General features: G+C 41.7%; 1 protein-coding gene across 2 annotated transcripts in view; it reads left to right on the top strand.

Annotated features, from left to right (window-relative positions):
* Nucleotides 1-24877, top strand: part of tpst1 (tyrosylprotein sulfotransferase 1) — a 61683-nt gene that overhangs the window by 806 nt on the left and 36000 nt on the right. For both annotated transcript variants that reach the window (XM_010879950.5, XM_010879131.5), the window contains exon 2: nucleotides 12791-13852. In XM_010879950.5, the coding sequence (XP_010878252.1) occupies nucleotides 12957-13852 (896 nt within the window). In that variant the 5' untranslated portion in view covers nucleotides 12791-12956. The remainder of the gene's footprint in view (nucleotides 1-12790; nucleotides 13853-24877) is intronic.

Below are 24877 nucleotides of genomic sequence, written 5' to 3'. Positions count from 1 at the left end.
CCTCACAACCTTCAGGCCTATTTGTTCGTACTCTAATTGCTGTAGACAATCAAATATTAATCTTGGCAACCGGCCGGAATATCTCCGAGGTTTTGCAGTATTTTGCCTCCTGGAGATTGGGCGTTTGATAGATGAATTTCCAATTTCAGGCTGTTCCTGGGTTGAAAAAAGCAGTCAACGCAAACTTCTTTGTCATGTTTAAAATAAAGGATGAAAGTTTAGAACATGCATTAAATTGTCCTTCAAACAACGACAAAAAATATAAATGTCTTCCTAGATTGCACTCAATTTCTACATAATCCGGAGTTCACTATAGGGCTCTGGTAAATTTCTACATAATCCGGAGTCCATAGGGTCTGGTCAAATCTAGTGCACTAAAAATGCTGCCAGTTGGAACTGATGCACTGTGATTTGTACACAGATATAGCCTGTTCAGTTGCATACAGATGTGCGGCTCTTGGAACTGAGTCTTTGTTTTTCCTCATTGGCGGCACCATACATAATAAATAACGTAGACTATAAAGGAACACATTGTTTTTCGCTTGGTGAAACAAACCGACAGTAAAGAATATTCGTACAGATTTGATGGCCTACATAACAAGCGATTAGTAACTTGGTTCTCTTTAACTAAGGTGGATAACATTAACTGCTGTATATAAACCTGTGAATGGATAGTGAATAAGGTTGTGCGTGTGGGTGGAAACATAGGCCCTATTAGCTATGTTAGTCAACTAACCGGATGCATAAACCTCTGCGTGCAGGTAGACGCTTACGAAAAGAGACATTATGCCAAATCATGTGATCGTATTATCTGTAAAACGGCCGGGGCACAGCCTAATGATATTAATTTTCCAAACCAGGAAATAAGCAGAAGCGCGTGTATTACGTTTTAATGGCACATTATTCCATATTTAGGCTGACAGTATTGTATCAACTCGCCTGGCCAGGAATGTCCTAGTAAATGTATTTATTGTTGTGCCATTTGGGGTACATATTAAAGGAAGCGAAGATGGCTCAGTCTGTAGGACAAGGGTGGGCAACTAGATTCAGCCACAGGCAGAAATTGGTCAGGCTGAAACGCGACTAGGAAAAAGATTTTGAGTCTGAATCATCATCATAAAAATATTTGCACACTGCAAATTTACCTCAACTTAGCCTCCAAAAAGATAAAACCCCCGAATTCTCTATCTTGATTAAACTGAGACAGGATGATTTAGCTTTTTGTTGGAATGCTTGGAAAATGTTTCCTAAATAACTGTTTTATCTAAATTACTGGCGATTTTAGTCCTACTAACCAAAAACGAGTCTAATTTGTATTTTTATTAATTGTTTGCATGTTCTTGACACCCACTGAAGGAGATGGTGACAGGAAAGAAAAGCAAGATGTCACAGGGCTGTTCTCCATACTAGATGTTTTGTAGACAGGAAACATTACTAATCATGTTAACTCTTCACTTCCTTAACCTACTAATACTATAGCCAGATGGTTCTGGACTAAGTTGCCTACTTGATATCATGGAGAGAGACAGGAACCGCCACAGCTAGAAAGTATGTCATGCTGTTATAAACATTTCATTATCGTGCTGAATGCTGATAGAGTAAAATTGGCCCTCAGACCACTAGACAAAAGGTTTAGGCTGTATAGCCTTGCCCCAGTTATCTCAACCTCCCCAAAGTTTGCTCTTGTTCCCTTAGCTAATTTTAAAATAAATTAGTGAGATTAATGACTGATATTTCACAACAAGGTGGAAATTAACTCCAGCTGACCCCTACCAATCCAATGCTTGTTAATGAGTATAGATCATATCATTGGGACGGTTCTCCTAATTACAGTGTTCCTGGCTTGTAGATGTTGTATTTGATTAGATGTCGATATTGTCTTCCTTCTTGACGAGAAGAGGACTGTTTAGGAGTTTGGAGTCATTTAGGAGTTTGCTGCCAGCTCCGGCTTCAATGTAGGATTCCTGTTCTGACTCTGTTTTAGCCTATTGATTGCAATGGAAACAAGTGCCTGTTTTAGATGGAACCGATGGCCTCAGGCAGCTGGGCCAAGTGGACTTAGCATTCTTTAAGAAGGCGACAATACAAATCTTGTTTTGTTCTCCTTGGATCTTTCTTTCTGTCTGTCTGTCTCCCTCTTTTTCCATGCTCTGGGTTGACGTCTTTCTCTCTCGACCCCTGTTGTTTATCAGTGTTTTGCCTCACAGCTTGAAAACCTAGACCTGCATCTTAGGAGTGCATGTAATCACAGAGAGTCCCCTTAATCTTTTTTTCAGCTACAGTAACGAATTTGTAAATTCCAGCATTTTGTCTTAGTGTTGTTACAAATACCAAACATTTGAAGGTAGAAATAATTTACAAAATCATGATGTGGTATGTGACAGCATTCCATTTGGCATTTGATTTGCATTTGAATTAATTATCAGTAAAGTGGCAAAAGATTATTTCTGTTGCATCTGGATCATAAATTGTCTACTGAGATGCTGGGGTAACGTAGTGGACAGAGCTATTGGCCAGTAATGGATAGGTTTGCTCACCTGATGCTACAAGATGAAAAATCTGTTGGTCCTGTCCATCAAGGCACCTCATTGTGCATGTACATTTCTCTAGATAAGACTGTCTGCTTAATAAGACCATTCACTATTGGTCTTGCCTAAAATGCAAATGGAATGTAAATGTCGAAATGGCACATTCTTGCTCAGTGCCCGAATTCTCAAATAATTCCTCTCAACTGGAGTCTGATTTGTCTGCTCATTCCAACAGTCTCTCGCTATCACATCCCCCGAAGGATAACAGTGTTTAAAATTTGTGTGTCTGAGTTGTGTGACTGTTAGGAGCTGAGTGCACTAGAGTTTGAAGCACCAATTTATCAGTACATGCTAATGAAGAGGCGCTGGCAGGGAGCGAGGTCCAGGGTCAGGGTGTTGTTCTCGTTACCTGGATGTTTTGCTCTGCCACGGAGCTCTAGTGGCTAATTCGAAATGACTACTGTGATTAATGTCAACCAGGCCACTGTTGTTTTCCACATACTGGCCACTGCTGCCTACTGCTGTGGAGGCTGCCATCTTAGGGCCTCCCCCTCAACTCATCACCTGGGAGGTGTGTCTCTACATAGTGTAGAGTTATCAACTGTCATTACTTGGGATGTTCTGTCAGTACAAATGACAATTCCAGTTCTCCTGAGGTTTGAGAAACATGTCTGTTCTATTCTAAACACACCCTGCACAATTTCTCTTGGGCTTTGAGACAACTCAAAGAATGGGAGTTACTCTGGCACTCCGTAGCCCTCAGTTGAAACTGGGAGGAAAGTTATTGTCCTCAAAGCACTTCTTCTCGGGGTTACTAATGATTTCTGTTTGTGTACTGACATTTCCCCAGAGCTTGCAGGCCTTGACACTATTTCTTATTAAGAAAAGAAAAGGAAAAAGAAGGGAATTGTGGGTAACGTGATCCCCGATTGCACTTTTTACCACAGCCTACTTTGTCCAGAGGGGCCTGCACATTTCACACATTCAGAAAAAAAAACAGCCACTAAAGATAATTTGCAGCTTCCATTCTAAGTTTAAAGGACAAAACCAGAGCCAGAGAGTTGAAATGTTTACATGGGAAAAGAACCTTGCTGGAATTGTGCTGAAGTGCCCATTAGCAATGCTTTTGTTGTCTGATTTCAGTCCTCTGGCTGCTATTAGGCCTACTTGTTGTTGCTGCTATAGATCTCTCTTCATGTAGGGTGGCAATGTCTCTGGATTAATTTGTTCTTAATTGATCTGCTTGGTAAAACAGTGTTTGGCTGTGCCAAATTGCCGACTTTCTTTAATGGGCCCTAGCTAAGGTAGTGCACTCTTTTGAGACATGGAGGATTATTTGGGACACATTCCAGCTCAGTTGCATTTGACACTGTAGATCATAGAATACTGCTGGACAGTATGGAAAATAAGGTAGGACTCTCTGGGACAGTTCTTAATTGGTTCAAGTCTTATTTAGAAGGCCGGAGTTACTTTGTCACTGTTGGCAATCATGAAAATGATAGGGTAGCTATGGCATGTGGAATTCTACACGGATCAGTTCTTGGACCTTTTTTGTTTAATCTCTATATGCTGCCTCTGGGCCAAATTCTACAGAACAATAACATTTACTATCATAGTATATATGATATCTCTCATCTGCATAATAATAATTATGGCTTTTGCACTGAATCACCACTATTAGCTACATCAGCTCGTTAATGCAATTAGCCAAACAGCGAATCATGTGGCTGCATCTCAATATATAAAGCTTGCAGGCAGAGGTTGACCATGGTAAGATTTGACCATGGTATAATTGTTGGTGCCAGACTTGGTGGTTCTAGCATCTGAGGAACAGGTGACCTCCGGGGATCTTCACCATACTGTGTTTAGATTTTACAGAGAATGGTACAATAAAAAGCAACAGTTGTTTGGGTGAAAACACCTCGTTAATGAGAAGTCAGAGTAGAATGGCCAGAATCGTTCAAACTGACAGAATGGCCACATACTCAAATGACCACTCTTTACAACAGATGTGCAGAATGGCATCTCTGAATCTGTGCTGCATCAAACCTTAAAGCTGATTGAGGTAAAAAGGGGTCCTACCTGATGCTAGATAGGTGTACCTAATAAAGTGTCCGGTGAGTTTATCGTCATATCTGACATATTGAAACTTAGCTGTTTTTGCTTTGGCGTTGCATTTCTTACAACAAGTGTCCAAAAATCCCCAAATGCATCCTTAAGAGATTTCAAACAATATTCACAAAACAGCAATGACCCCCCCCCCCCCCCCCCCCCCCCGCCCCAGTTAATTTAAATGTAAGTGTTGTGTGTTTACATTAATGTATGAGCATTGTTAGTATATATATATATATATATATATATATTTATTTATTTATTTATTTATTTATTTATTTATTTATTTATTTATTTATTTATTAATGGTCATTATATACTCTACAGACATCAAATTCTATTCTACAAACATAGATATTTTTAACAATATTATACTGCACAAAATATGTCCTGCTCAGTAAAAAAGGAACTTCCATTTTACATTTTTACATTTCAAAAAATTTTATTCAAAAAATTTAAATTAAAATCTAAACTTCAAATCACACAGTTTGTTGCAATATTGCACCTAGAAAGCTTTTTTATGACATTGGCCACATTTAGGCCTAAAATGGAATGATTATGGAGGCTTAGAAATGAAAGATTATGGAGTCCTGACTAAATGATAATCTTTCATTTCTGGGCATAGGTGTGGCCAATGTTATAAATATGCAGACGTTTTTTTGAGGGGAATTATTCTTAAACGCCAGCTACTGTTGATGGATCTAGCTGTTGTGGGCAAGTGGATAGAGGATAGATTTAATTCTAATTTCACCATTGAAAACTGATACAGGTTGCGTACATTTGTATTACTCCCTTCTAAACTTACACAGGCAGTTTTCAATATGGAGAATAACTCTTGGTAGTAACTTTGTGCTCTGGCAGGTGAATTGATAGTTTTTATTTTTGGCATAGTCTGTATAATAATCTTTTTCATATCCATCTATCTTTATCGCTCATCTGCCATGTTGATGCTTTTATTGGATAGCGTAGGGAAAGATTTTTTGAAAGGCCAGTGGGTTGGATTCAAACCCATGCTGCGTAGTACAAACACTGTAGACACCACCAGTAGTTTACTCCTGTAGATTGTTTTCAAGATCCTGAACACACAATTGAGGGCATTGTCCATTTGTGGGATCCTGTCAAGGCACCAGTGATACCTATCTCAATGCATTTTCATACAGTATTGTACGTTTCCCCAGAGAACAATGAAGACAAGAAGTGTGTTCCAGCTAAAGCGGGTTAAGTTTAGTGTTCAAAGTCTTTTAAACGATACTTCTAATGTGTAATTCTAATACTAACATCCTCTTCTAGAGATTTTGAAAGGGCAGAACACAGTTGGATTAGGTTTTCCTACTCCCTTTAGGTTTCCCCATTGCTGAATTTCTTTACTGCACAGCTGTTAGCAAGAAGGAACACATTTTACTCTTTTTTTTTTTTTAAAGTAAAGGGTGAACACATCCGGCTGGTGCTGTCAGCGCTCGAAGAAACAGAAGAAAAAAAATAATACCAATGTAAAGCATTAGTTTAACAAAGGTAACCAACGGAGACCCTGAGTTACTTCAGATTTTCTTTAAAAAGGCAGGGTTTCAGAAATGTATGGAAAACGGGCAAGGACTATGCTGTCCTAGCTTCAAGAGGAAGCTGATTCCACCATTAGAGTGCTAAGGTGGGGGCAGCCAAGATGCCAGTGGGAGACAGGATAAATAGTTAGACAGTGCAGAGAGCGAAAGAAGATCAGGGAGGGAAAGAAAGGAAATGGAGAACAATGCTTTTCATGAACGTCTTGGCCTCCAGCATGTGCCTCTGGTAATGTACGCCAAGATCAATGGCCGAGGTGGAGAAAATACTCTTATGGACGATGCAATAACTGTAACTGGAGAAATGGGCCTCAATTAATTTAACACAAACACATCCTTTATTTTATCCTGGTCCACACAGCAGAGCAAGGTGAAATGCGAAACCTAATTTCTGCTAAAGCCTTAACCGCACGTTGTAATTCAGACTAGTGGCTCTGAGCTTCAGGAATGCTCATACATCTGGAAATGTCTTCCTCTTTCCTCATAATCGGCTAGGGCGGACTGTTGGCTTTTGTTTTACTGTGTGTCTGTTTCCAAAATGCCACCCTTGCCTCGATATTGTGAATTACTTTTGAATGAGGCCCATATTCTGTATGAGCCCGGTTCTCTGGTCAAAAGTAGTAAACAAAAGTAAATGGATGGGCCTTTTCTGTACATGCAGCCTGTATTCTGACTTTAATCAGTACCAATGACAAGGGCAGTCCTCCTGAGGTTTGAGAAACCTCTGTTATATTCCATGCAATTGGAGTTTCTCTTGGGCTTTGATACAACTCTTAGAAAGGGATTTCCTCTGGCACTCCAAAGCACCGCAGCTGAAACTGAGAGGAATGTTGAAGTTATTGTCCTCAAAGAGCCATTCCAAATGTGTTTAGCTAGGTGTTTTAAAACAGTTGGTGGAAAGTCTTTGAGGTAATTAAACGGAAGGAGTCATGTACCAGCTGGGTGGGGATATCCTGACACACTCACAGAGGCGGTGAACTCATGTTTCAGTGCATGAAGAATTACCTCAACCACGAAAGAAATGCGGTTGCCTGGTCATTAACCCAGAATGTAGAGGCCTGCAAATGAAATAGCCACTCTCAATATAGGGTGGCTAACTTGTTACCAGAAAGTAGTTTACTATATAAGGAATAGGGGGGAGCAGCCTTAGTTTGAGCCTGTGTGGGTTATCCAGACTGGGATCCAAATTAGGAGACCTACTTCAGAAAGCACTCTGTAATGGTTTATAATAGTATTATGGTATTGTCAGACCTATTGGCTCACTCTACTCCAAACATTGAGTTCCAAAAAAAAAAAGACTAAGAGGTGTGAGATTGTGTGGGTGGGCTAAAATTGAACTTTGCCAAGCACATATTGGGAAACTGTACTGGTGAGTGTTGTTAACCATAAACTTCTAACCTCATCTTCCTTGTTGTTAAGAGCTACTTATTCAAGTGGCTCACGTGGAAATGCCAGAGAATGTTCATTTGTCGATGAAGCCTTAAAGGTTTGACATCCAAGTGTTAATTTGCTTCAAACGCAGTCAGTGTTTGCTGAGATGTACTACATAGCTCTGCAGTGCTAACTACTACATGCATGCACACACAGTCTCTATGCAAACTAGCACTCCAGGAAACAAACTTTCATAGGGGAACAGATGTCAAAGGTGTGCACACAGACAGACACACACACACACACCACTCAGTTATTAACCACCCACACTCTCCACCACATTAACTATCTATAAAAAAACAAAACACTTAAGTCTTTTGAGGTTCAGTCTTGCTGAGCCAACTTAATCCCAAACTTAAAGCCCACAGAAAATGCTGCGAAGTGAGTTTACGTTTACAGAATCTTTTGACTCTGTAATGGCCAGAGACAATTTTCAATTAATTACAAAATTCTTACCTTTTATTTTCAATGTATTTCGTATTGGACAGGGGTGAAAGATATCACTTAACTCCACCAATCTAACTTCAATCAGGCCTGAGATTATTATTTCAAGGAGGGTAAGGATGCATTACTGATTTATTGGAACAATTCCCCTTTGTGCTCTTTTCTGAGATGTTGTAGAGATGGACAGAATCTGAGGCATCAGGTAATTTCCATTCGATCAAGCAACCTTTCAGTTACTAGTCAGTAGCTCTAACCGCAAGGCTACCGTCCACTACTATGTTACGGTGGGGAGTATTTGATACACTGCCGATTTTGCAGGTTTTCCCACTTACAAAGAATGTAGAGGTCTGTAATGTTATCATAGGTACTCTTCAACTGTAAGTGTAGGAATCTAAAAAAAAAATCCAGAACATTGTATGATTTTTAAGTAATTCATTTGCATTTTATTGCATGATGTAAGTATTTGATACATCAGAAAAACAGAACTTAATATTTGGTACAGAAACCTTTGTTTGCATTTACAGAGATCATACGTTTCCTGTAGTTCTTGACCAGGTTTGCACACACTGCAGCAGGGATTTTAACCCAGTCCTCCATACAGACCTTCTCCAGATCCTTCAGGTTTCGGGGCTGTCGCTGGGCAATATGGACTTTGAGCTCCCTCCAAAGATTTTCTATTGTGTTCAGGTTTGGAGACTGGCTAGGCCACTCCAGGACCTTGAGATGCTTCTTACGGAGCCACTCCTTATTTGCCCTGGCTGTGTTTTTCGGGTCGTTGTCATGCTGGAAGACCCAGCCAAGACCCATCTTCAATACTCTTATTGAGGGAAGGAGGTTGTTGGCCAAGATCTTGCGATACATGGCCCCATCCATCCTCCCCTCAACATTGGGGTTGTACTCATCCTTCTTCTTCCTCCAAACACAGCAAGTGGAGTTTAGACCAAAAAGCTCTATATTTGTCTCATCAGATCACATGACTTTCTCCCATTCCTCCTCTGGATCATCCAGGTGGTCATTGGCAAACTTCAGACGGGCCTGGACATGCGCTGGCTTGAGCAGGGGGACCTTGCGTGCACTCCAACCTCTCCACTGTTTGAACGCAAAAGGATTCGCAACAGCATATTCAGGTCAAAACAAGACAGAGGTTGATGTGCCAAATATTCGTGTAAATAAAAGGGCTGCTGCCGGCAATCCGCCTTGTAATCATGTCGTCGTTTTAGAGTTAATGACACCAAGCTTTTCAAAAGGTATTGGCTTAGTAGAGCTGGTCAGGGATTCAGTTACTTCACCAACAAACAGAAATAGCGCAATAACATCTGAGATCAAAGTTGAGAACTCTACGCTACTTGGCCACATGGAAAATGCAGCTTTGTATCTCAGTCATCTGTCAGTAGAATATTACATCAAACAATTAATGCCTTCTCCAGACCCCACATCGTCAGATAAATAATTTGGTATCCTCATTTACCAGCTACAAAGAAACAAATCCGACTTCATGGCCATAGCTGGGCCACGCGCTGTAGTTGGTGCTGTAGATGGGACACATAATTGCACAAATTTCAGCATGTCATTTTTGGTTTGTACAGTATTGCTATGAATTCACTGACAGAGACCCATCCCCTAACAGCCAATCACTGTTGGCAAAGTAAGTAGGCTTGTTCGTGGAACACGACATCATCCATAGCAACGCGGTCAACCCCGCCCTTTCTCTTAGCTCAAGACTTCTCCCCAATCCTTAGTGAAAGTTGGTCTTAGCAGCTTTGTGAATAGGTTTTAAGAGGAAACTCTTAGCTAGGAACTTTTAGTGTTGTTTAGAAGTCCTCCTAGTGGTAAGATAAAATGTTTTCTGAAAAACCGGGAGCAAAATCTACAAAGAATGGGGCAAAATCCCTCAGGAGTTTGAATACTTTGCAATGTATTTGAAGTACTATGTGGATTGTTTGTTTATTAAATAGCTACTTTTATAAGAATCATAAATTTCCAACATGGTCAGAGAGGCAGACCAGAGCAGCTCCAGGCACATAGCAGACCATGGCTGTCACAGCTAAACACTTTTTGCTTCTGACGAAAGTCGGCTATTCTGTTTTGAAACATAGTGGCCATGTTTGTGGGTAAAAAGACCTTGGAAGGGTTTTTTGCCCCCTTCATCTCCCTCCATCTTATCAGTAGTTGTTAGCTTTGGGAACCAACTGTCCGTCCCACTGACTGACTGACCATTTGTTAGCAGCAGGTAACTATGCCTGACTTATTGCCCATCTTACTGACTGATGCCCGCCTGACTAACTGCCCTTCTGAATGGGGCTGATGGAAAACGCAATAGACACACACTTGTAGTATAGACATTTCCTATAGGGGTTAAGTTTGTAATGATAGAACATACATTAGGAAAATATAACAAAAGGGATCCAGGTTAATCATCTTGTCTAGATGGTTTCTTTTCTGGACCTGGTGATCCCCAAGGAAAGACTGCTGTAGTTGTGATTATCACCGGATATGCGGAGGTGTGTGCAAGTGTTGTTTTTTCCTGTTGTGTATCTGTGTTCACTCCTTTTAATTATGTACATGCTGGCTCTGCACCAAAGATAACGCATGGGTCTGTGGGCTTGCATGCTTTCGGCGTGTCCGTAAGGAATTCATCGTGACTGGGTTTCTCCTTTGTTTTGTCTTTGATTCTACGTCTCCGCCTATGCTTGTAGTCAGAGTAGTGTTTGTCGTCAGGGCAGTTGCTGGGTGCCTTGCTGAGCACTGCCAAGACCAATGCATCAAAGCCTTTCTTCAAAGTCCCGGGAAGGTATGTGTTCCTGTTTTCATGCAAAGTGAGGAAAGTTGTCCGGTCCTTACTTTAAAATGAAGCTTTATTTTTCTTGGGGTTAGGTTTTATTGTTAGAATTAGGTTTGAGGAAAAGCAGCCAAGAGGTATGTTATTCCTTTTGTGTTATTTCATAGTTTTAATGTATTCATTATTATTCTACGTGCTCCAGATGAGACCCATTTGAATGGGTCTAAAGTGTGCGAATCCATGGCCATCTGATAATGTGTCTGAGCAACCCTGGAGGCAACGCTAGCTAACTGTCCTTCAGTTAGATGGTCAGGGCTACGGAACCCGCTAGGCCACTGCTGCTGGTGGAAAGCTTTTTCTTCCAATTGAGTTGATGGATGACCGACTTGCCGATGCGGTAGGTTCAGTCCGCAGCCCGCTGTTTGTCTCCAGCTGTGTTGTGACCTGCTGTGGCCGTCTCCTCCAACGTCCCTCCCCTCATCCCCCTCCCCCTCTCTCAGATGTCTCTCCTTGCCTTCTTCTCCTTTCTCTCTCTGCCTCCTTTTCCCCTGGTTCTTCTCCCCTTCTCTTCTCCAACTCCATCACTCCCAGCACTCAGTATATTCATCTGATTACATCATGTCACAAATGGCATCCTGTAGTAGGACGGTCAGAGGTACTGTACGATGTGAATATTGGTTTAATTTTGGGAAGCGGGTCAATACAGACGACCCACCTGAGCTGACAGCAGCCAGCAAGGTTGGATGACCAGGCTAATGTGGCGGAGACTCTCCATGGGATGTAATACCGCCCACTCTTTTGAAGCGCCGTCTTTTGTAATGCTCCGGGCCAAATTAGAAACCAGAGGTTTGTTACTGGCCAAGATTGTCTTTTGTGGCCTAAACTGAGGGTGTCCCCCAAAAGTCTCTGTAGTGCTTGATAAACCCATGATCCCTCCCTCTGAGGGCTAATATTGAAGGTAGTGCCAATGCATAAGTCTTAAATGCATATAACCCATACTGAGCACTCAATGGAGCTTTGTGCAATATTTCAATATATACAATATTTCTCTTTCTGGCTTTGTTGGTCTTTCTTATGTTTCTTTGTTTGTCGGTCTCTCCTATAGCAGGATTGTGTCTCAAAGTAAAGCAGAGGGCTTTACTTTGCTGCATGAAGAGTTTTTTTTATGACAACTTTATGTTGTAGGCAAGACAGATGCCATGTTTTTCTTCACCATAGTTGTATGGTGAACCTTGTTTTCTGACACCATAGCTGTACAGTGGTTTTGGCTCGATCTGGAGAACTTCGTCAGACAGCGGGAATGTGATCATTACAGGTTTTTTATGTCGAAGTCTAGTTTTGCCTCTGCAGTCTGTAGGTTTTACTCAGTGGTTTTGTCAATGTAGTTATTGACTTGTTTCATTTATTTAGAGAGACAGTAATTGACGCCATGGCAACAGCTAGCTCACCCAGATTCCGACACTTAAAAAAAGTAAACATTTGTGTTTTGATCCATTTGAATACTGACTGACATTAGAACTAAGGAATTCCTGTGTACTTTTAAAACAATAAAGGTAATGTTAAACCAATTGTTACCATTTTAGGGTTGACATAATTTAGTCAACTTTTGGTTGATTTGTTGTTGGTTAGCAGAACTAAAATAAAACAGTTCACATCATAATGGTCAAGAAAATTATTTTATAAATGATCACACAGGCCTATTCTATCATTCTAGAGTTTTTGATGGTCTCTTGAAAATTTTTTTGACTTTTGTCATTCTATTAAAACATGTAGGGACACATTAATACATTGTGGCGAGCTACTATTTTAAAGGAAATATTACAGTTGATTTGAAAGAACAGACAACTTGGTTGACCAAGATTATTATTTATTTTAAACAGGTCTAAGCCAACAAATGATAGTGGCCAGCTAATGCTTTCTTTGTCTCTGTCCTCCCCCAGGCCTCATGGAGCTAGGCACCCGACGAGCGCTGACCACCGTGGAACACGCCCCACATTTTGCTCCCCTCCGCCAACCTTGAAGGGAGGGACACTCCTTACCCCCCCTCCCCCCGCCCCCCACATAACCTTCTCTGGTAACCTCCCCCCCTTCCCCATACCTGATACAATGTTGATCGGGAAGCTGAAGCAGAACCTGCTGGTGGCCTGTCTGGTCATTAGTTCGGCCACTGTCTTCTATCTAGGCCGTCACGCCATGGAGTGCCACCACCGTATCGAGGAGCGCAGCAGCCACCCCGAGGGCCAAGGGTTCATAGGGGGCCTCCTGGGTCCCGGTGGGGTTCTCCTGGGCGGTTCTTCCGCCACCCTACGGGGCTCTGGAACAGGGGGCCACAACCTCTCTTCTCCTTTCATCTACAACAAGGACATGCCTCTGGTGTTTATAGGAGGGGTCCCCCGGAGCGGGACCACATTGATGAGAGCGATGCTGGATGCCCACCCTGAAATTCGGTGTGGCGAGGAGACCAGGGTCATTCCTCGCATCCTGGCCATGAAGCAGATGTGGTCACGCTCTGGGAGGGAGAAGATGAGGTTGGATGAGGCCGGGGTGACGGACGAGGTTCTGGATGCTGCTATGCAGGCCTTTCTCCTGGAGATTATTGTGAAGCACGGCGAGCCGGCAAACTTCCTGTGCAACAAGGACCCCTTCGCCCTGAAGTCCCTCTCATACCTGGCGAAGATATTCCCGCATGCCAAGTTCATCCTCATGATCCGAGACGGACGCGCCTCGGTCCATTCAATGATCTCACGCAAGGTGACGATTGCCGGGTTTGACCTAGGCAGCTACAGAGACTGTCTGACCAAGTGGAACAGGGCCATAGAGACCATGTACTCTCAGTGCATTGATGCATCGGACAAGTGCCTTCCTGTGCATTATGAACAGCTGGTCCTGCATCCAGAGAAATGGATGAGGACGCTGCTCAAATTCCTAGACATTCCCTGGAACGACGCGGTGCTACATCACGAGGAGCTCATCGGTAAAGTAGGAGGTGTGTCCCTGTCCAAGTAAGTACTGTCAAAGTATTTTATTTATCAAATGCACCGAATAACAGTGTCATTCTGAACTATGAAATTCTTGTGACATGGCAGGTGCCATCTATGCAGTAAGCATTAAGAAACATTGTAAACTAGCAGCCATTCCAAAGAGTGTTGAATGGGGTATATGGGCAAATGGCAGCAGATGTTCCGTGCTTTCTAAAGGCATTGTGTGTGGTTGATGCCTTGCACGGAGGGGAGAGGGCAGCAGAAGATGCAATCCGCTGACTTCACCACCCTCTGGACTGGCATTGGAAGTTGCACTATATTATCTGAATTTCAACTTTGATTAAAAATGCAGACTCAGTTATTCTAATTTTTTTTTGAAAACTAGGACAAGGGGCTCAAAATGAAGACGCAGTCAGGCAAAACCTCAGTGTATGACTTCATGGAACTATTTCGGTTACAGTGGCTCTCTCAAGCCTCATTCTCATTTACGCTGTACTGCGATTTTTGTCTGGTTCTGGATGCAAAATGTTAGAGTTTCTAGGACATAATCTCTTGTTCTTAGTTTTCTGATTCTAGACAAACACATCAAGTGGACATTAACATTGTTTTTAGAATAGCTGTTATGTTGGCACCTTTTTTCTTAAAACATTAGTGATCTGACAACAGAAGCACACTTTGACTTTAATGTAACCCAAAGAATTTAACCAACATTTAGTTGGTACTATATGCTGTCAACAGATTGCATATAATCTGCTTCCACGGGAATATCAGAAAATGACAGCTCCGCCCAGTCACTTAGAAATGGCTCTGTTAGAGAAATGACATTTTCAGAAAGAAACCGTGTTGGCTAAACTCCCTAACAGACTGCTGCTACAACAGACTCCTGACTGATTAATTCATACATTCACATTGGCTTTAATAAGAACCACAACAACCAGCTACCCTGTGGGATATTTTCTGTTTCCAAGACTTCCTTGTCCAGTGCTGCCAGATGGGGGGTTGGGCTATTTTTAATGGCCGTGTGCGGGCAAAAACGGGCTTCGGTGTGTCGATTTACAGATAGGGTTGTATAATAAAAATGACGTTTGGGCAGGTTTTTTTGTGGAGTCTCAGGGGTTTTGGGTGTACTGTCAATGAAATCTGGCAACCCTGTCCATGTCTTAGTCAACTTCCACTACATTCCTTGTCAAATATCTCTTCAAAGTGCTCTGTCCCAAATTACATGCTTATTCCATTCTCTAGTGCTGTCCCATTTAGCACAGTGCCCTTATGAACACGAAGAATAGGGCACGATTTAAGATATCAGCTTCGGGCTGCCATGGTGCAAGCGGTGATTTGCCCGGCTCATGACTCACAGTAACACAATTGCATAAAGTACTGTGGTAGAGGCATCGCTGAGTAGTTGCAAACAATGAACGGGTGAGGACTCTTCTTCCCACATTGCCTTTCCCAGTGCAACATGACAAGTTAAGGCCCATCCAGGTCTCTTTCTCTGGCTTCCAGCTGTTATTGCTCCCAGTGGGGCGGAAGAAACGGTGCAAACCGCAAAGGGTGCAGCAGAATGAGGTAGTTTGGGAGTACAATTTTTTATTTTTTTTGCTGACTCAAAGCTATGAACATAAATTTTACAATCTAGGTCAGTTACTGAGGCCCTCCAGACTCTGAAATAATAACAATCTATCATAGCTGTGTCTTTCCGGGAGGCCTTCAAAATATTCACATACTATCTATCTGCTGGGGATTAATAATTGAATGCAGCTCGAAAATATAAAGCCCTCACTCATTAGTCAGCTACACATGGTAGAAGAGAGAAACCCCCCATCTTCATAACCCATTTCTCAGACTGTGGTTCAACTGGCTTCCTATTCTCCATGTAGTGCGCCACTTTTGGCCTTGATCAAATGTAAATCTACGTAAAGAACCAGTGTTGTTTACATTCATTCATTCTTCTGGCTTCTGGAAGTCTTCAAGGAAACATCAATTGGGTGGGCACGTGCGCGTGCACACTAACTTTCCACTCTCTGCCACGTAGCGCCGGTTGAACTTCTCCACCGCTTCATTGCCCCCTGCCAAAATTTGGCTCCACTTTTGTTATTGTCTGCAGATGAGAACACTCGTGGTTTTTAATAAAAAGCTTACTGTCAGATTCCGCTGAGCACATTTTGTTCTAGAGGTAAACCCTCCCATCTTCTCCTCATGCTAATACACACACCTTCCTCCACTCTTTAGTTCCTCCCTTCAAATGGCTTTAATCTGGTTAAATATCATAATTAAACAAATACGCCATCTCTTTACTCAGTCCTTGGGTTCTTCCACTCCTCTGCTCTTCCTCTCCTTGTGTTTGTCTCACCTCGTGACTGACTGGACCGAACTGGAAGTAGGAAGAGGAGAGAGGGAGGGGTTAAGAAACACGAAGGCATCTTAAATCCACCACAGGACCGATCACTCTGGGACCCGGTCCCTGAGCGAAGGCCATCCATTACAGTCGAGGGGGGTTGACCCCTCACATAGCCTGTTTAACAATAAACAGGTGTCCCTATGAGGAAATAAACCAAATCAGCAACAGAAATGTGCCTCTTAACACAATGGCATAAAGTACTGTGGTAGATGACATCCAGTGACATGTAATCACATGTGGAGGCCTGTGACCTCTTTCCCCCTCACAGCGACTAGAGCTTCAGGGCAGCCTACTACCCAGGTGCATCCCAAATCTCCCCCGATTCTCTTATATATTGTACTACTTTTGTCCAAAGTGGTGGACTGTCACATAGGGCACTAAGGTTCTCCAGTGTGCCCTGGTCAGACGTATAGGGTTAAGGGTGTCTTATGGCACCGGCTCTTTCTGGTTATGTTAGTGTCCATTTCTCTTAGTTCTGTTATCAGACAAGGGCTCAGCTCAGGCAGAAAGCCATGAATGGCGGGTGGAGTGTGTGTGTGTGTGTGTGTGGGGGGGGGGGGGGCTCTTTCCTGGAAGAGCTGGATTTTGGAGATTGCCCGTTGACCTGAAAGCTGTTACTGGGCTCAGGGCCATGCTTACAAGCTCAGGTCATGAGAATAGCAGACAGGTCAACCACAGAGAGTGAGACAGACAGGCAGACCCTGGAGAGAGAGAGAGAGAGAGACACACACAGGAAGATAGCCGGCCAGATATTTCCGGAGGCTCTGAATCCAGAGAACTCCAGTCATAACATCTGCTTCATTAACCATTTTGTCATGCTTTATATTACATGACATTTACTCATTTACTTATACATGATCTCTTATAATGAGATAATGAAGGTTATAATAAGCCTTTGAAGGTCAACATATCTAGTGGCGCCCGAATATTCAGGAAAGAACAGGCATGCTTAACAAATTGTTAGGAATAGGAAAGACAAACCATGTCCGACTGTCACAGTACATTTTCAAATCTTCAAAGCTGAAACGGTTTGCAAGCTCTTGAATGCCTGTTCAGGTCAGAGGTCATGGTAAGATTTGCCTGGATCGTGACTTCTGCAAAATTGTGAAGGATTAGAGTGATAGATTGATTGTATGGATTGGTTCATTAAGCTGAGTGTAAACAAAGCCAGACACAGTCCTCCAAGACACACACATCCGGTCTATATAGCAGTCAGGCTGAGGGAACATCTTCCCAGGAGCCAGCCGCAGCAGGAACCAAACACAGACGCCTGGAAGCCATCTCCCTCCACCACCTCATTCAGTGGCAATCTTTCTCTTTAACTAGTGGAAATACTAAGAGAAAGACTTTGAGGAAGAGAGACAGAGAAATGTTGGAGAGCAAGGGAAAGAGGGAAGAAAAAATAGAAAGATGAGGATTGATTGAGAGATGCGGGAGAGAGAGGGAGCTGCTCTGTAGCACCATTGATTTTTATTCTTCTCCATCCGTCTTTCATCCTTTGCTTTTCCTCAATTGTTTTTCTCAGCTGTCTGTCTGCGTTCCTGGTTTGCTCCATATTGACCCACTCAAGTGATCACTCTAATAAGGTCCAATCTGGGTGCGAAATGGCCCCCCCATTTCCTGTATAATGCCCTACCATTTCAACCTGGCACTTCTGGTCAAGAGTAATAAGGCTCCAAATGATCCCAATTGAAAGACCTGTTAGATAAATACAAGGGAACATTTAAAAGGTTTTGTCTTCCAAAAACCTGTTCACTGCCAACCTGCTAGTTTGTTAAAGGGATTCCCTCTAGTTTCTAGCCTTGTTTCTATTAATGTGGTTGTGGGAGATTGCACTTTCTGCAATCAATTTGGTTTACATTAGTATAAATCAGTAATAACTTTACTAGCAGATAAAGGAATGGTAATTAACTGAATGGTTATATCTACAAAAATAATAATTGATAACACTTTTCCAGGAACATGTTTGAGTCTGTGGACAGAGCCATGCTGTAAGTTAGACTTGGATAGAAGGAATGTTATCAATGATATTATAATATATATAATTTTTTTTTTTCTCACAGAAGATCATACACTGTTGTTATCTGAAGATGTTTTCCCAAACTTTTCTAATGCCTTGTAAAACATAATTCCATTAGAAGCAAATATTTATTTGAAATCAGCATAGAAAACCGACTGCGAGAGCTCCAATTTAAGTAAGTAAACTTTGTTCTTTTAATGCAGTCCCTTTTTTTTTATCCAGTGAAGGCACATTTTTTTTATATATCTGCTCTAGGTTTTATCTCCTACATTAGCAGCTAATTCACACAAAGCCATCCTCTGCGGTATGTTCAGCCAAAGTTTTTAGGAACACTAAACACACTTAAAGTAGTATGCCCCAATGATGCTCAAGATGTAGCCAGTTCCAGTCCTCGTTCCAGTACGGGAAACACAGCAGTGCCCTAGAGTCTCCAGCCATGGTTTAACAACACTGAAGAGCTGTAATACAATATACAGAGGAGTGTACTTCTCAATACGTTACGAGCCCAGAGTCCTCAATTAGCCTTTATACTATTGGGCCTAGGTACTGACCAGTCTATAGCCATTGGGCAGTAACTCTTAAGATACTAGCTGCCGCATGAAGACACCGTTAAGAGTTTTTTACTTTCAGGGCAGTGAGCAAAACGTTTAGGGCTGTAGAGCATTGAGGGCAGTGTTCTGGAGTGTTCTAAAAGGGATAAGCCCACTTCATGTCCCTTAGGAATGTTCACTGAGCACTACAGCCCCCCCAACCACACACACACACACACACACACACACATACACTTACAAATTCACACAATGTAGCAGGTTTTTTGTTTTCCTATGGAGATGCTGTGAACTGTGCTCATCTTGATTCTAGCCTTGGAAAAACACGGATAGCATGAGAGCTCTCAAGATGCAGAAACTCATTAGAGTGAGAGCAAAAGGTAGTTTAAGGCTTCAAACACACACATTACATTTTGCCATAATTGTAAAACCCCCAAAAATGAATCCCTTCAAAAACGTTTTCTGTTACTGTAATCTCAAAACTAACACTCTATCTAACTCCTAAACTTAACCTAAGTTAACACTTCACTATTGTTAACTTTTACCCTCAACCCAACCTCTTACCCTAAAATGACCCTCCTCACAAGGACATGCAAAATGTTTCCCACAGTGCCGAACTGTTCTTGTTTTACTATCCTTGTGGGGATTTTTGGTCCACATGAGTATCTTTAAGCCTGTAAACACACACACGTCACCCCTCAGCACATTGATTCCTATCAAATATTAATAAAATGGGACTTTAACCAGAAGCCCTGGAAAATGCTGAAGACAAGCAGAACACAAACACATGCACGTACACACAGCTAAAGACGGGCAGCAAAAACAATGTGCTACCATATCCTGACTGCTGCAGAACATTCACTTAGCACCGAAAGACACACATCCAGTAATGTGGCCATGAGGGAGAGATGAGAACTGTAAAATGGGTTTTTCAGAACGTTCCATCTCAATAGGATTAGTATGTTATCCCCGTCTGAACCACATATCTAACCATACATTCCCCCATTAACTAACTTCCAAAGCATTTTTATTTCTTAGTCCCAGAATCGTGACAGTGACAAATATGTGCCTCAAGAAGCCAGGTTTGCTGTACCAAGACCAGCCAGGTAATTATTAATAGGGATATTGACTAATTGTGTACCTTAAATCAGGCATTTTTCTGCTTCTTTGTGTTTTACCACAAAACTGTTGTTCACATTTCAGTGGAAATGCTTTAATTTCTGCCTGGTTTCTGTCACGTTTTGTTTAATTTGTGCAAATTGCAGGATTTGACTGAGTAATATAAACTCTGTGATGGCATGCAAAGGGAATAAACAATATATTTCAAGCTTTTTCTTTACTTCACACTTCACGCAAACAGGAAATGACACGTGGTTGTATTTCTGTCAACATCCTCTGTCTTTTGGAGGGACCAACAAGCATAGTTTCCCAATGATAAATCTACTCATTGTATAACCCATAACCTAAGGCAAATGTCTGCTTTTAACATCAAACTTCATAAGAGCTTCTGCTAAATACCGCAATTAATTTATGAGTATGAGTATTTCAACACAGCAACTTTTGGCCATACTTTTTTTGTGAAATTGCTCAAGCTCTGTCAGGTTGTATGGGGACCTTTGCAATTTTCAAGTCTTTCCACATATTCTCAATTGGATTTAGGTCCAGGCTTTGACTGGGCCACCCCTAGACACTGGCCTTTTTGTTTTTAGCCAGTCCACTATGACTTTTCCTGTATGTTTGGGGTCATGGTCCTGCCAAGATAATGAATCATCTCCCAAGTCCCAAGTGTCTTGCAGAATTCAGCAGGTTTTCTTCCACAATTTCTCTGTAATTTGCTCCATTCTGCCTGGTTTCCAGGCCGTGGTGCAGAGCCGTGCTCCACCAGGCTTTATGGTAGGGGCGGTTTTCTCAGAATGATGTGCAGTATTAGGCTTGTGACAAACATATTGCTTAGATATATTTTGGTCTCATCAAACCATATAATCTTCTTCCACTTTGTCTCAGGTGTGAGTTGTATTTTTAGCTGGTGTATTTAACCCAAAACCAACCGTGAGACCTCCAAGAGGCTGGTGTGTTTAACCTGAAATCATGTGAAACACCTTGACTGTACACCTGTGGAATTCTAAACACAATTACCACAGCAAATTCTGGTCTGTCAAAGTAAAAGGGTGAATGCTTATACAATTTTCTGTTTTATATTTTAAATTCATTTTGCAAATTTTATTTTTCATTTGGATATGATGGGCTTTGTGCTAATCAGTGGCAAAACTAGAAATTAAATCTATTTTGATTTCATGTTGTAACACAATAAACTGTGGAAAATCCCAGAGGGTGTGAATACCTTCCCACAATGACTCATGCATTATTTAGTTCAGTGTGTGTGGCTAGAATCCATGTGGGAATTGAACCCGGAACCAACCTTGCCACACAGGACTGCAAGCATTGCTCCATTCTTACTACATGCTTCCTGAGTCTGACTAAACACATACACAAATACACACACCAATCCTTGTGGAATCTGACTTAATAGCTTAGTCCTCCAGAGGAAGTCTGTCTGCCATCATACCTCATCTTTAAATGGTTCCAGATATGATTTTAGGAGTGAGTTGAGCAGCTCTCGATGCCCCCAGGGCCTCATGGCAGCCTTTTACCATTGCGCTCGTACACACGCGTGCACACACTCACTCACTAGTGCCACCTCACCCACACTGCATTAACTCCAGACTCCTGTCACCTGGCATAGCAGTGCCTTTCTATCTTTACCTACTGAAACCACACACACACCCACACACACCCTGTGGCTTGTAGCAGGTCCCTATCTGTTTTGCAGTGGTCTCGTCTGGGAAATTAGCCCCCCTCTCTACCTTTTCTCTGGCTCTTTCGCTTTCTGGTCTCTCTCTTTTAGTGATAGAGAACACCATCCAGGATGGAGGAGAGCACTAAGCCCATCCATGAATAATTGAAAAACAGCCAAGAAGCCACAAACCATTAAGTGCACCTTTCCTCCCGGTTCCTCAACCCCCCCACCCAGCCTGGCTTCCCCCCGTCTCCCCGAGGTTTGTCTTGTTTCGTACGTAGCCCAAGGTAGACCAAGGCTGTATCTCAATACGTGTGATTAAGCTATTCTTCCAATCCAATTTCCTTGCCGATTTGTCAACCGTATTGGAGGATTGCCTTTAAGAACCCTCCCCTCAGACCCTGCTCCAATGAGCGAATGACAACCAATGTTTTTTTTCATGCAACTTGACTGGAGTAGAGAAATACTGTACTTCACCGCTGTCTAATGAAAGTTCTGTTTATTTTTACATGGAGTAATTTTCTAGGGCCTAGAAAATGTATTTAAGCTTCTAAAGTTCATACATTGCCCCCTCATTGTATTAATATGGCAGTTTTTTTCCTTCATATTGTAAAATGTTTCTGTTTGGAAGAACAGTTTTTATCAGATTCAATGGTATCTCTGTGTTTGATAAGGACACTAGCATGTGGTGTGCGCAAAGGACAGACTGCACAATCCACTGAGGAAGGGGTGAATAGGTAAAAGGTCAGTTCATGATGACATCAGTTAAAAAACAACATAGCCATAACTACTTGTTTCAGTTGTATCCTAATAAAGATGTGCTTAAACGTTTGCATACACTTGGAGAATTGGTAATATTTGTACCATTTGTAAAGAGAACATGAGTGAGCAAGCAAAACAAATGTATTTTATTTCTTATGGGATTCACATTCAATACCAGAATGGTAATACCAGAATGGCACAAGCATAAAACAAAACATGGCAACAAAGGAAAAAATGAACTGACCCCTGTTAAAAAGTCTGCATACCCGTAGTTTTTAATACTGTGTATCGCTCCCTTTAGCATCAATGACAGCGTGCAGTCTTTTGTAATAGCTGTTTATGAGGCCCTGAATTCTTGCAGGTGATATAGCTGCCTATTCATCTTGGCAAAATGCCTCCAGGTCATGTGAAGTCTTTGGTTATCTTGCATGAACTGCACATTTGATCATACCCCCCCCCAGAGTGGCTCGATAATATTTAGGTCAGGATGGCCACTCCAGGACCTTCACCTTTTTCTGCTGTAACCACTGGAGGGTCAACTTGGCCTTGTGCTTAGGGTCATTGTTGTGCTGGAAAGTCCAAGACCGTCCCATGTGCAGCTTTCGTGCAGAAGAATGCAAATTGTGGCAACTCGACATTGCAGCTCATTTTTGTTCATGTATTGTCATTGTGCTCCTTGTAACAACCACGCCGTCTTTTTCCAGAGCAGCCTGTATTTCTCCTGAGGTTACCTGTTGGTTTTTCTTTGTATCACGAACAATTCTTCTGGCAGTTTTGGCTGAAATCTTTCTTGGCTTGGTATCAAGAGATCCCTGAATTTTCCAATTCTTGAAAAGTGTTTGAACAGTACTGACTGGCATTTGCAAGGCTTTTGATATCTTTTTCAGCCCAAACCTATATGCATTTGTCTTTTTCAAAAATGGTCAGCCCAAAAAAAGTATTTGGCAAAATCAATGGCCTTTGTATTTTATGATCGAACTGTCTGTCTCAAGGAAGGATGAAGCTGAGTTAAAACGTTTGCACGAAACAAATTATGTCTAGTCTGTCAATATTTGCTTATAAAGGCAATTCTACCACCGTCTCATTCCTAATTTTACAGACTCAAACAGGTCCTACTATGCTGAATGAACAATCAAATCGTATTTTTACAAATAATATTTTACTGAATAATTTCCCGTCTTGTTTTTATCAAAACTTTCAACCAACTCCGTGGATGGAAATGTGGTTTGTGACACACACACATGGGGAAAAAGCGGGGAGTTGATGAGAGAGTTGGTATAAGTCACTTTATGATGATATGAACAGTGACTACCAGCCCACCGTACACAAACACACACCCACGTACAACCATTCTTTGCTTTACTCACAAACGCAGTACGCACACTCACAGCTTCACATCTAACTCGCACACTTACATCTTCCTCTCTGTTTGCTGAGGTTGAAAGTGTAACTATTCAGAGTAGGTGCAGTTGCCACTCTGAGTTGTTGATATTTTTTCATGCCTTATGAGTTCACACATTCTCAATCTATCACTCTCACTATTTCTGTGACTCCACTATTGTGCCATTTAATTAATTCACAGACACATATAAGCAGTTTTTATTTTATTTTATTTTTTTATCCTTGTGTGGGACATGACACTCAGAAATCCATGTTCCCTCTCCAGTAGCCCTAAATCTAACTTTAACCTAACAGCCATGACCATGGTCATAAAGTTAGCTATTGTATAACACCATTACAGCAATGTGGATTTGGGGAATACATGTCTGTTTAATCATGAATAACCATATTTAATGGATCGTTGTGGAAATAGAAAATCAATTGTGGTATTTTGTAACTACAGGTTTATAAATTTGCAGTGCTATACCAGGTTTTCACCAAAACTAACCTTGTCATCTAACCCTACATGGCGTCTATATCAAGTGAATGTACAGTACAACCTTTCAGGGGACTAAGAAAGAGCAAGAGCCTTTGAGGCTACTTCTGCTTTTAGGAACAAGGTGACACTATAATATATCTCCTCCAGAAATTAATTCAGAGAGTTAAGGTTTAAATGTGAATGTGCTACTACTGAGTTGGCTAGCTACTGAACATTTTATACAAGCAAACAAAATGATTTGCATTCGAAACATGTTATTTAGCTAGAAAGAACTTGACACGCATCTGTCAAAAACAATTTTGCATATCCAGAATGTCTCTGATTGGGATCACTCAACTCTCAAATTTTGTGAAATACGTCATCAATTTGCAGACCAGCCGTGTGACTACTAACCTTCTAATTTCTAACGCAATTGTTTACAAGAGGCTTTGTTAAAAATCTTTTGGTGGGTCTATGCAACAAAAATAAAACTGTAAAACTGCTGTGAGTTTTTGTTGAACTTTTGTTTTACAAATTCATAGGATATGTTCCCTCATTTTATGAGAATATTGCCCACTGACACAATTATCATAATTTTGGCTCTGTACGCCACCACAATGGATTTGAAATGAAACAACCTAGATGCAATTGATGTGCTGACTT

Source organism: Esox lucius, chromosome 1 (assembly GCF_011004845.1).
Source record: "Esox lucius isolate fEsoLuc1 chromosome 1, fEsoLuc1.pri, whole genome shotgun sequence".
NCBI classification, from domain to species: Eukaryota; Metazoa; Chordata; class Actinopteri; order Esociformes; family Esocidae; genus Esox; species Esox lucius.
The sequence above is the reverse complement of the archived record's forward strand: the minus strand, read 5'-3'. Positions and strand labels throughout refer to the sequence as shown.